We start from the raw sequence: 13,733 nt of genomic DNA, 5'->3' as shown, positions 1-13,733 counted from the left end.
GACTATTCTATGATTTCTATGGTCCCATGGACCTTAATATAGGACAATAACGGAAAAACACCAATATTAAAAATTAATAAGAACAATATTTTCGAGGGCTTCAGGTAGATTCTTTTTTGACACGTTTATTAGGTATTTGAAAGTACTAAAAAGTAAACAATAAATGCTTAAGTAGCTTTAAAAAATATTAGCTTTCTATTTTAGAACAAAGAAATGACTTCCTCCATAAACCTGGTGTATTACTGTACTAACTGTATTAGTGTATTGTCTGTATCATGATTAACTAAAGTTAGTATAACTAAGTTTAAAGTTACAGCAAATACTATAATATACGGATATAGTATTTGGTTATAGGTGTATGGTATAAGCTCGTGTAATATTCTAAGACCATGGTATAAACCGATTCCTTATCAATGGTATAAAATTGATAAAATCTAACGAACTCTATTCTCTTATCCTATCCGTGTTCCTATCTCCACTGAATTATCTAATATAGCAATGTTACAATTATTATATTATTGCATAAATTATTTTATGAACTATTGTAATAGTTGAGTTTCAATTTTTAATATTATAATTTAAATACTTCTATTGTGCTTTGTGCTTATTCTAATAAATAATTTATTTTAGACAAAACTATTTCTACGTCTTAATTCACGATTTGCTATTACTGAGTTTGAGCTAAGTAATAGCTACAAGTACGATTTAAATTCGTTTTTCCAAGAATCCAGGCTCAATTTATAATCACTCGTTGGTACGTTTCTTAATTCACTTTATTTATTTTTAAAAACCTAAAACAAAATTTATTCTTTAGTATCGGTAAGTACTTAGTAAATCAAATCTGTTCGTTAAAATATTGTAGGTTTCCACATGGTTAAAACCTACGTTTTATATATATATTTATTATATTTAATGTAGAATAATACTACGTATACCATTTTATCATTTTTTGAATTGTCCCAATATTGGGTTCAAATATTTCTTGTTGGTATGTATCAGTGGCATAGTTACGTGGGGGAGGGGGGCAAAGGGGGCGCTTGCCTTCCCCAACCTCCTCTAAAAATTAACTTTTAAACAAAATTTGGTAATTTAAAAATACTGTATATTGTAGTTGTATAGTATTAAGTTCTATATTGTATCATTTATTTTATTATTATCATTTACTGAAATTAATTACTAATTACTAATATACTAATAAACTTGTGTATTTGACTTTATATAATTCATGATTATTATGAACAATTTTGAAATTCCCCCCCCCCCTACTAAAATTCCTAGGTACGCCACTGGTATATACCATGTGATTTACAGTAAAACATTGTATAGTTTTCTTGTTAAAATTTATAAATTTAAATATCAATACTTAAAGTAATATGAAAATTCAAGGTCGATTAATCTTTTCAAAAGTTGATACTTAATTTTATAAAATTGTAATCTATATTTCTATTATTAATATAAATTGAGATATAAATATATCTAAATAATTAATGCTTACTTCAATAATATCTCAACTTATTCAATAAAATATTAAAACTATTATTCTATTATTAGCTACATTAAAAATATTAATATAATTTTTAATTATAATAAAAAACCAAATTTAACTACGTTGTAAACAATATAAAAGTGATAATTACAATTTTAATGAATTCAAATTGAACTAATGAAGTGATTAGCAAATTATAAATTGTTTTAAAAATATTCATTAATTATCTAAATCTTATATTATTTTGTTATTATTATTTGAAGATTTCCAACTTAATCGCTCTCTTAAATGGCCTTTGAAATTAAAAATTCTGGTAAGCCAAGACAAGTGAGGGGTACTACTGCATACAAATATCGAAATTTGTATGCGTTTGGTGTATTGGCTGTCAGTGGACTTTCTTGGTGGCTGTTTGAGTGAGTTTTTATATATTTATATAATATTTGATTAATTTTGAATTTGAGAGCTTACATTACATTAGATATTTTATCAATTAATATCCTAATTTAAAATGTTAATGCGCATTAACAAAAAACTAAACTACTCTTCAAATATTCATTAATTATACATTACAAATTTTAAAAATTTTACTATAAATTATGAAATTAAAACTGTAGGTTAACATTTAAAAATAATACCTAAGTAAATTGTTAATTTTCAAAAAACAGAGGGAAAATAAATAATGACAAACTAAAATATTACAATTTTATTTATGTTATAACTTATAACATATAGGTACCTATTTTAATTTTCAATAAACTTATATTCTTCGAAATAATAAATATTATTCACTATAAAAAATAGCAAATAAATCATAGAAAAATAAATCAAAATTACTTTTACTACATTAAAGAGTTATTGTAAAGATATTAAATATAATTTATACATTTTATATAATAATATATAATAGTAATAATTATTATGTATTTTAATTGTATACTATAAAGTATTTTTCAGTAAATGTACATATTCTAGGATATAGGATAGACATGTAAATATTATATATTCTGTTTTTGCATTATTTTTTTTTTTTTCTAGCGCCTATGTGCAATATAAACAAATCTCATTCAAATATTATAGAGTAAAAGTTATTTATTTAAACAATAATGTTTTTGAAGATATGACATATTAGTTTATCTTTAAATATTAAAAAAAAATATCCTTTTTAAATTTACAAAATTTCTTTTTTATTATTGAAATTGAATATTATTAATAATAAAGTATAAAACCGATTTATCTAACCTTCTAAAATTGTATTTCCTATAGTTTTTATAATAGGTTAAGTTATAATAATTATACTCTTAGAACTACCTACTCAAATATTATATAAAACAATTTTACATGAATCTATTTCATTTATGTTGTGTGTTAATCATATAACAAAATATTGTTGTTAACGTTAACTTAAGTTATGAATTGTGATCATTGTGTATAACTTTTTATTATAGAATAAGACTGATCACTGTAGATAAATGTGTAGAATATATACTGTGATTAAACAAAAATTATATATTTTCATTTTAATTTTAGTTTTCATAATTTATTTTTTTTTATACCTTATAATAGCAGCTATAATTTATGCATTATATAATTGCATATTTAATCATTTTTTTTCTTTTATAGACAATTACCATCTACAAAGATACTAAATGAAAAAATCAAAAATGGTTATTGGGATCGTACACCTGAAGAAAATTATAGATTAGAAATGATCAAAAAAAATTTAAATCCTGAAATAAAAAATCTGAAGGATAGAAAAGATGAAATTATGTCGAAAAAAGACGATTTTATACCAATAAAGATATAATATTGTATTTTTTTTTAGTTAATTTGTTTATTTGTAATTAATCATAGTCTTTTAAAAAGTATAAATATTACAATTATTTTAAAATGAATTTATTTTCTCAATCTAAATTAACATTAAAATTAAAAAAGCAAAACAGTGACAGTACATTATCTACTGATCCTACAAAGTAAATAAAACAATTTATTATTATGATAAATACAGCACTTCTTGGTTATATTCCTACCATATGGGATATCAGAATTTTTGGATTATTCTTAAAACTTATAACTAATATTCATCTAATGTTGGTGATTGGATAAAAAATTTAGGATTAATGTTTGAACACAAAATGATCAGCTATAAATACAATTTTTTAGTTCTAGAATTCATACCTGAATGTCAGGAGTACAAGATTAAACGCTTAAAAGCAACACAAGACTAAAACTGAGATTTAGAAAATGTATGTGGCTGCAATTACACTGGAACATAAACATTTTATTTTTCTGAGTGGAAAAATAAATAATGTGAACTAAGTGATAAAACAAGTTTTTTTTTTTATTATATTATGCTCTATTTTATCATGAATCACATTCACATTTATTAAGTGTTATACATTTTTTATACAGAAATTATTAGATAGATATTAGTTAACACAAGTCCAAAAATAATGATGTTTGTGTGTGGTGGGAAATAACCAAAATAAAAATAATTTATCAAGATAAATTTAAATTATTTTTTTTTTTTCAGTAAATCCCAAGATTTAACACCAAGTAATGCTGTAAAATCTGAATGTAATAATGTACTAAATAATAGTGTATTATCAGAAAATGATAGTTTTGTAGAAATATTACATACTATTCGTCCTCAGGATGAAAAAGTAACTATGTCACAAAATATTTTTAAGACATCTACAGTTCAAAATGTATCTGATGTCATTACTGAAAGTAAACAATGTCCAGTTTGTGTACAAATGTTTGATATCAAACATTTCATTAACCATGTTAAATCTTGTGGTATATCACATAATTTATCATCTGAAGTACTTATAAAAGCTGTGGATCTTCAAGAGCGCCAAGCAGCTGAAAGAGAAGCACTAGGACTACCTAAATTATCAAAAAGTAAAGATGTAAAAATTAAAAAAAAGTGTAATAAACAAACAAAGTTAAAGGTATAATATTTATATTTTTGATTTATTTTATATAATAGTAAATTTACTTAAAATTTACATTTTAGATAGGGAGTGATTCTAATTTTGATTTGGCTATTGCTATGTCTATGTCTTTACAAGAGTCTAAAGAAGCAGAAATTATTAAAGAATCTGAAAACCTTTTAGAAGCAGGCTTAGAAACTGAGGCTATAGAAAAAAGGAAAACGTTGGAAAGCTTTGGTTTTATATCAAATCAACCAATTAAATCTAAATCTAAAAATTGTTAGTATTTATAAATAAACATTAGCTTATATGATTAATGTTACTTAATAAGTTAACAGTTTTTTTTTATATAAATATTGATTAAAGATATTGAAAAAAAAACTGTTATCATCTCATCACTAATACACATATTTTATATTTAAGTATATATTAATTTTCAACTATGTTTTTACAGTTTATAAAACCAATTCTTTGTTATTCAAACAAACTCAAGAAGATCGTCAGAAAAGAATTACTGAAAAAGTAGCAATGATTCTTATAGACTGTGATACTCACACTTTATCATCAGAAACGTCTTTAAATGATTACCCCGATATAAAATTAAGATCCAAATATTTAAATAAGATAAGAAATACTGTAAGTTATAATTGTTGAGGTCAATACTAAATATCTTAATTTGACTTAGAAATTAATAAGATAAAAGTTGATATTGGAGATTAATTACTTGGAAAAGTATAAATGTTTAAAATTTAATATTTCAAAATAATACAATTAGTTTAGATTTCAAATTAAAAAAGGTGGACTAGTGGATATCTGCTGTATAGTAGAGATGGAGAGTAGGTCACTATAATGGATGTGTTAAATTTGAATGGAATGACAGGTATCATTGTACACAAAAAAAAATTCTGAACAGAGATGATTTGTCAGTCTAGGATAATTAGTAGGATATATTATATTATTACCTTTATTTAAATTGTAATATATTGTTATTTTACTCGATTTCATAAAAAAATAAATTTCATACGCTCATAATTTTTTTTCTATATTGACGCTGGAGTTTATTTTTACAGTTACTTGAAAGAAAACTTATGGATAACCTTGTATACCTTAGGTATAAATCACAAAAATGTTACAACTTCAAAATTCCTTGCAAATTTTCGTGATTTTGATATATTTCGTAAACATTTGAACTTTAAATGCTTATCAACAAAAATTGTGACTTACAATTTTTGAATTTATATTTGGTACGATAAGTACAACTTATAATAAACTTTGTATTAAATTTAAAAGATTTTTTGGATAGCCAATTTTTTTTAGTCATTTCAAAAAAAAAAAATTAGAAAAATCAAAAATTTCAATTGTCTATCAATAGCTTTAGAAAGGTCAAAATATTTAATCATATAAAATTATAAAATTTAATCTTAAATAAATAACGTTAATATAAACATTTGGTGAAAATTTCAAGTATTTTCAATGATTCGTTTTTGAGTTACAGCAACATAAAAAAATCGATTTTGTCAAAAACTAAAAACCAGTTTTTTCGTTACTTTTTTAGAGTTTTTCCTAATATTTGAAAACTACTGGAAATTTTTTCCTTTTCAAAGAGAGGCTGAAGTCAAAAATCAAAGCATTATATCTACTCCAAAATGTGATGATAGACACAAAAAAAAAAACCATCATTGTAAAATCAATACATTCCTCACTTCATCCAGGATCTAAAACCATTAACAGTTCTACATACTATTCTACATTTATAATTATCCCTAGTATATTTTTCTCTTAAGTTTTTATATTTCTTGTAACTTCCATGGTATGGTATATTTAACTAAAAATGTATATTAAAAAAAGTTGAAGAACTCTCTTTACTGTATTTTAGGTTTTGAGCTTATGTTGAGTAGTTATGTAACTATTGTAGTAATTCAATCTATTTAACATGTTAAATTTAAATTTAATGAAGAATCAATTTGCAGATTACTATATCACTAGATGGGTAGATCAGCATTTATTTTTAAAGATAGTTTATCTCATATTATATTTATTTTAGTATTTTCTTAATTTTATTGGTTGATCTATTGTTGCTAAAAACTTTGATTAAATCTTTATTCAATTTAAACATACTATATTATAATGGCACGAAAAAAAAATAACAAAGAAAAGGTTATCTTTATAAATCACTTAAATTCTCAGAAAAAATGTTAAAAGCCTAAACATTTATGTGTATTGAAAATAATAATAAACGTAATGGAAAAAAGTTTTTAAGACAATGAGAAATATTTTTAAATTAGGTACAACATAATTAAAATTATTATTTTTTGGTTAAACATCCAATTTTGTCAAAAGCTGATTTCATGTGCTAATAAAAAAAAAGTTGTAACTTTAATTTTTTTAACAACTATAAGAATTCATAAAAAAAAACTTTATATTCGATTTTTTAACCATTTTACTTAGAAAAAATATTTTATTAAAATATATCATAAAAACTTGATAAATCTAATAAATCTCAAAAATTGATTTTGTCAAAAACTACTATTTTTCCAACATTTTTGTAATTTTTTTCAAAAGAAAATTACAGAGAGTTTACGTTTTTAATCTCTCAATATACCAACTACTCTAAATGTTGAGTATTAAAGCCAATTTTTTGCTTCAAAAGTGATGGCAGAATAAAAAAAATAAAATCTCTTAAATTCCGCCCAGAGTTAGGTTAAGTTGAACAATTTGGAAATTAAAATGTTTGAATCTATAAGAAAAAATAATTATATATTTTTAATTTTTATAGGAATGTAAACTCTGGAAAAAAACATTACTTGAAGAAAATAATGTATTTGAATTTTATGTGAAAAATGTATCAAAGTTTTTAAGTCCTATTGAAGAAAGCAATGGTTTACAAAATAGTGTTCTATTTTCTGCACATCAAAATTCTTTAAAACAGGTAACTAAATTTAATATTGTATTTCATTTTTATACAAATTTTAATATTTGTATTGACTTTTGCTGTACTGCGCTATATATTTCAAATAGATTAGATTTTTATTTTTTTATTAATATTAATGAATATTTTATATTATACACATGATATTTTTTTTACATATAAAAAATAAGTATAAATTGTAGCTGATTTATATTATATTTATTTTGAAGTTTTAAATTGTAATCTGTGATTACTCGCATATGTTAAATACTGACCATAGATAATAATATTTATGTTTGACTGTCACAATATAAACAAATAAGTAATAACATAACAAAAAACTTGTTTCTAAAAAAAAAATAACATAAAATTATAAAAATTTGTTGAACAATTGTTAATAATCTTAACTTTTATTTAATAATTATAGATAAGATATAAAATATACTATATATATAAGAAGAACTGGCCTTTTTTATGTTCCAATTTTTAATTATTTATTATTATTATTATTATTATTATTATTATATTTTTAATGTAAAAATTGTATGTTGATATAAATATTTTGGAAAATAACTATTTTATAACAAATTTATTTTTTAAAATAAGCTAATACCGTTTGTAAGATAGGTATTCACTTTAAATTACCATCACATAAAATAATAACGACAAGCCAAAAACATGATTACACATGATTAACATGATTCAAACATAATAAGATATAATTTCTTATATTATTATAAATATTTACCCTTTTTCTATAAATAGATTGCATACATGACATCACTTATTATAATGTAATTTATATCTAAGTATTACAGGTTATTATTTCATTTTATCAGTTAATATAAATCTATTGTTGATTCAAAAATTATGTAAATATATGTGTATATATATATATATAATATATAGCCATATAGTTATATATATAAAACTACAATTTTTATTATTTTTTAATTATAAATTATTATAATTATTTACCAAAAAATACTACTAATCGTTAGAATATTTTCTATTAAATAATGCTATTTAATATTCAAACAAATAAGTTATTTTCTTGTACATTAATACATACATTACAGTATTACACTATACATTATATTAACAATTGATTAATATTTTATTTAGGAATCAAATATTACTGATCAGAATGTCATCAATACATCACTTGCAGTTTTGGATGATTTAAAAGTTCATAATAAAGATTTTACACACCATAACATTGTTGAGAATAAAACTATGCCAGAATATTCATCTAGATGGAAATCAATGTTAGGTAACCAGTTTATGAGTGATGTTTCTATATTTTCCAAAGATGAACATGAAATTCCTGCTCATATTCTAGTGTTTCATGTACAGTGCCCTGATATTTTGAATGACATAATTAAAGAAGAATCTGATACGTGTAAATCAAAAAAAATGATAATGTGGTTTGAGTATAGTTATGAAGCATGTATGGCATTCTTAGAACTAATTTACTCTGGTCAAGAACAATTAATTAGTCCTGAGTACAAAAAAGATTATTTGCAATTAGTAACAAGGTACAATGTTCAAATAGTTATTAATGATGAAGATGAAAAACATGGATGGTTTCCTGTAGAGCACGATAAAGTATTTAAACGTAAAAGTTCAGAATCATACTCAATTGATAGTAAAAGATATAAAGCTCATAGTCCTGATATGTTTTTGATGGATGATACAAATGAAGAAATAAGTAATATGAATTCCAATTTTTTAGGAATAACTGTGAATGATGAAAAATCCTTAAGTGTGTTTAAAACAAAGCAGTGGTTGAAAAATTGTAACCTAAGTCAACATCATAATTCATCATTCACAGAAAATTCAGATATTAATATTCTACCACAAATTAATTCACCATTACAAAGTCCAACTCATTCTTTTCATAGTACATCAACTGTACATATTCAATTAACACCTACATCTAATCAAATTGATTATATTATGGATTTTGAAAATAATGATGTACACAATAGCCCATTATTAGATGTTAGAAGTGCATCTCCCAAATCATTATCAACTGATGAATCAAGCGTAAAAGCTATCTTAATGTTGAATAACATCAAAAAAATCCCTATTGATTTGAAAAGTTCTTCAAACATAATGTCAACACTTAATAATTCACGCAAAGAACCAGAAATAATTACAATCATTAGTGATAGTGACAATGAATCAATAGATATGGTTTTGTCTCGTTATAATAGTCCATTACGTGATAGAAATATTAATCTATTGAATGAAAATAAATGTACACCTTTTTTAGCAAGTGTTAATAAAAAGAAAAATTATTTTCCATACAACTCAGTTAATAAAAGTAATAATATAAGTGTTATTGAGTTAAATGATAGTAGTTTAGATTCAATTCATTCAGTTAATACAAATATATTACATCAAAAACATTGTAATACTAAATTGGACAATGTCTTGATTAACAAGTCAACTATTTCAACACCAAGATCTACGACATTAATACATTTGGATGACGAAAGGATTGTAGTTCCCAGTGAAACAAGATTCACAAATAGTTCTAATATTCAAATGAAACCTTCAAGTAATAACAATTTTATAGACTTAATAAATGATAGTAGTTCAGATTCTATTGCTGTTATTGATAAAATAAAAAATAATAGTTCTATGGCATCATTGTCATTGAATAATACTCAACAAAGTTGTCAAAATTCAACTCCTTTTTCAAATGTGTCAAGGAAAATAATTTCTCCAATTCGTGACAGTTTAACTACTCAATTTGAAACAAATAATTGTGTGTCAAATGTATCACCATTTAAGGAAGGTAACACATGGTCAAAATATACATTTCCAATCACTGATAGAGATTATTATGCAAATATTAATACAAAAACAAATGAAGATTTGTGTTCAACAAATGTTTCAAGCAATGCAATTTTACCTAAATGTAGTATTTCAAAATTATTATCTACTGAGAAATTATTTCAATATAATGATATGTCATCTACAATTTTAAACACTATAAGCTGTACACAAATAAACAATGTAGAAAACAATGATAATATTATTAATAGTATATATTCTAATGAGAAAAATGTTTTGGACAAACCTAATTCAGATTTTGAACCGTTGGAAAATATTATATCAAAGAAAGATGTTGTATTACCTTCCAATAATTATGTTGATTCCTTAGTAAACATAAAAGATGTTGTTGATTTAACAACAATTTGTTCATCAAGCGAATACACGCATACTTCTTTTAAGCCATATAGTTCTCAAGTTGAAACTGTTCAACTACCAACTACATCTGAAATAACTACACCAAATGAAAAAGATGAGGAGAATGATAAATCAACCTTTGAACAAATAATTGATGATCCATGGATGGACTATAATGATTGGCCACCGGTTAATATTAGTCCACAAAATGTTTCTCCAGTTTTATCGGAAAAAAATTCTATGGTAAATGACTCTGAAGTATTAACATCCCCTAAAATGGTAATGATTAACATGGATTTACAAACTTCTCCACCAACTATTTCAAATAATATTGATATAGTAAATCATCAAATGAAAAATGCAGTAACGCCTAATAAATATGGCAGTAGAATAAGTACCCCAAAAAGTTTACGTAGGGTTCAATCAGAATCTATTATTGGAACTAATGAACAAATAACGCCTCTACCAAATTATAGTACAATGAAAACACCAGATTTAAGAGTAAGTATTTTGCTTTAAATGCTGTTAAGAAACTGTGTTAACTAGGTAATTGATCCTAGATTGCCCAGTTATCAGATTTGTTGTATTCTTATTATTTCATTATAACAGTAGAACCTCAATAATTTAGACTAATTTTCATCATTAATTAGAGGTCTTTCGTGGGCAATTAAATGACCAATAAATGTTTTTCTATATCATACTTATTTAAAACTTTAGAAGTTCTGTGTACTCAACTTTTATTACAAAACATTTCAATAAGTTTGAAACTAATTACATGGTACAAGCTCTTGAGGATGGAGGGGATCTCATATAAAATTTGTAGATTAATTTTTTTTGGGGAATTTGGATCTGGATTACTGCATTTACCATCTATCGAATTTCTACTTTGTATAATACTTGTATTTGTTTATTACTAACATTCATAGTATACAGAATGGCTCTTAGTGTCCTATTTTCTCATATCACAATGGGCTATATTATATTATCTAAAATTTATAAAAATAGAACTTAATAATTATTATAAATTGAGTATTTTTTTTAAAAAAAATAATGAAAATTATTAATAGATTAATTAAAAGCTAAAAATATTTTAAATATTTAATAATTAAATTTATTCTTTACAATTTATCTCAAAGAAATAAAATAATTTACTGCAAGTTTATACTTTAATCTTTATTTGATTTAATGATATTAGTTACATAATTAAATACAGTATATTATACTCTATAATAAATATCAAATTTATAATAATTAATATTTTTTTTTTAAATTTAAATTTTCGTTTTAGAAAGAATTTGATCGTTATGGTCTTAAAGATCTGGGAAGACGCAAAGGAAAACTTATATTGAGACATATTTATGATATAATTCATCCTATACATGATTCTGAAGAAGCAAAATGCATTGGAGAGTCTGAACAGTATTCTGATTCTTCAAATAGGTAAAAATATTATTTTAAGCATTTATTATTTATTAGTACATACTGAGTATAAACATAATTTGTTGTGTTGTACATTTGTACTTGAACTATAGTTCAGAACCTGAAATTTCTTATTATGAAGCTGGAGCTTATGATGAATTGGAAACTTTTAGTCAAACAAATTTATCAAGTAAAAGTAAGTTTTATGTATAAAAATTAATGTATATTTTTAAGAGACTTATGGACTTGGTAACTACTAAACCAATTGGTACCACATTTTGTACACCTATTTCCTTGAAACCATTGACGTATACAAAGGAGAAAATGGGGGTCAGATCCCCCCATTGGCTTTTTATTATTTTTTTGTCTTTGCCTACATTACGCAGTATCCAATATAATGTAATATTTTGTGATATTATGATATATCGAGCTATTGAATTTTGATAATTTTGTCAATACTAAATACCATTATAATTTTATTTTATTTTATTTGTACCAAAGTAATGTTCATTTAGTCGAAATGGTCAATGACGACTATGTTTATACTTTATTATAGCTTATCTTATTATTTATAGAGACAATACTTTATATATAATAATATATATGTAGCCTCTTTTTTCAACTATTACAGTATAATATAATTATTTAAAACTAGAGCTATGACATAAGCCACTTTTTTCACATTTGTAGTTATTATAAACAATCACAATAGCTATTTCTTAGGAAAACTATTACTCAAGCAAAGCAAATGTGATTTGTTTAAAAATGCTGGTTTAAATAAAAGTATATAGTTAGGAAAATATAGTAAGAAAATTATATAAATTTTTATACCATTTTGAATCAAAATAAATTTTGTTATTTCAGCTTCAGTAGATATGGGTTTTAAAGATTTGCTTAGAGCCAATGCAGAACTTCATAAAAAGATTTTATGTTATGAGCCCATTTGGATTGAAGAGCTGAAAGAAGATTTAAAACAGTACAATGTAAACATTAGTATGCAAAAACTCATGACATTTTTGGACGATAAAGTAAAATATTTATTAAAATTTGGAATTTGAATTACTTTTATATTTTATTAATTTTATATTTATATATTATACTGACTTTATACCCCAAAATTATTTTTATTCTAATAAAATATGAATTTATTTAACTTCTTAATAATAACTAATACAATTATTCTTTGTACCATGAACATTTTAATTTCATTAATTTATTCAAGGATGTATATTAGAATATATGCATAGAATAGGTGATCCATTTCAATGTCATCTTATATACATTATTTAAAATTGTACATTATTGTATTTGGTAGTTAAGGTAAAAATATTGAATGATTTGTATATTATTTATGTTTTTAGTGTGTGTCATTTCGTTCAAAGTCATTAAATGATCAGAGGAAAAAATCAGTAGCAAAAAAAAAGTACTAAAAGAAAAAAATTATTTTAATTTATTGAATGATAACTGTGTTCTCAGACATTACTTGGTTGTATAATATTGGAATAAAAAAAATAATTGATATTTTATATTGTATTTATCATTTGTTAGTTAATATAAATAAAATACAGTCATAGAAAAATAATTTATTTTTTCATTATTTACCTATTTATATATATTATTGACATCTCTATAAAAATAATGTATTTAATAAACTATTATATGGTAATGATATTAAAAAATTATATTGTTGATGAATTAAGTTTGGACTGTAGATCTATTAAGAAATTTTACTTTTGGAACCCATGGTTTTTGGATTGACGGAGACAATATTGTAAGACACTGAAAT

At 23.1% G+C, this 13,733-nt stretch overlaps 2 protein-coding genes across 4 annotated transcripts; both read left to right on the top strand.

Annotated features, from left to right (window-relative positions):
- Window positions 1-461: 461 nt before the first annotated feature.
- On the top strand, window positions 462-3,307 carry LOC132918600 (uncharacterized). 3 transcript variants are annotated; one of them, XM_060979937.1, is made up of 4 exons: window positions 462-550; window positions 631-754; window positions 1,750-1,899; window positions 3,107-3,307. In XM_060979937.1, exons 3-4 carry the CDS (start codon window positions 1,775-1,777, stop codon window positions 3,288-3,290), a joined length of 309 nt encoding a protein of 102 aa, XP_060835920.1. In that variant the 5' UTR covers window positions 462-550; window positions 631-754; window positions 1,750-1,774; the 3' UTR covers window positions 3,291-3,307. The 3 variants fall into 3 exon arrangements, with proteins under 3 accessions (XP_060835920.1, XP_060835921.1, XP_060835919.1); XM_060979938.1 differs by having other exon boundaries at window positions 474-819; XM_060979936.1 differs by having other exon boundaries at window positions 480-754.
- Window positions 3,308-3,314: 7 nt separating this feature from the next.
- On the top strand, window positions 3,315-13,529 carry LOC132918599 (uncharacterized). The gene is made up of 10 exons (XM_060979935.1): window positions 3,315-3,456; window positions 4,017-4,437; window positions 4,503-4,698; window positions 4,874-5,055; window positions 7,196-7,348; window positions 8,453-11,029; window positions 11,817-11,968; window positions 12,061-12,143; window positions 12,812-12,975; window positions 13,309-13,529. The coding sequence occupies exons 1-10, from the start codon at window positions 3,374-3,376 to the stop codon at window positions 13,375-13,377; spliced, it is 4,080 nt and encodes a 1,359-aa protein (XP_060835918.1). The 5' UTR covers window positions 3,315-3,373; the 3' UTR covers window positions 13,378-13,529.
- The last annotated feature ends 204 nt before the right edge of the window (window positions 13,530-13,733 follow it).

This window comes from Rhopalosiphum padi, chromosome 1 (assembly GCF_020882245.1).
Source record: "Rhopalosiphum padi isolate XX-2018 chromosome 1, ASM2088224v1, whole genome shotgun sequence".
Classification (NCBI taxonomy): Eukaryota; Metazoa; Arthropoda; class Insecta; order Hemiptera; family Aphididae; genus Rhopalosiphum; species Rhopalosiphum padi.
This window is presented reverse-complemented; position numbering and strand designations above follow the sequence as displayed.

What these genes read in the sequence shown, in the direction of transcription:
- LOC132918600 (XM_060979937.1), top strand. Translation starts at nt 1,775, where the DNA reads ATGGCCTTTGAAATTAAAAATTCTGGTAAGCCAAGACAAGTGAGGGGT. An exon ending in CTTTCTTGGTGGCTGTTTGA is followed by an intron (nt 1,900 to 3,106) that starts GTGAGTTTTTAT and finishes TTTCTTTTATAG; the next exon opens with ACAATTACCATCTACAAAGA.
- LOC132918599 (XM_060979935.1), top strand. Translation starts at nt 3,374, where the DNA reads ATGAATTTATTTTCTCAATCTAAATTAACATTAAAATTAAAAAAGCAA. An exon ending in ATCAAAATTCTTTAAAACAG is followed by an intron (nt 7,349 to 8,452) that starts GTAACTAAATTT and finishes TATTTTATTTAG; the next exon opens with GAATCAAATATTACTGATCA. An exon ending in TGAAAACACCAGATTTAAGA is followed by an intron (nt 11,030 to 11,816) that starts GTAAGTATTTTG and finishes TTTTCGTTTTAG; the next exon opens with AAAGAATTTGATCGTTATGG.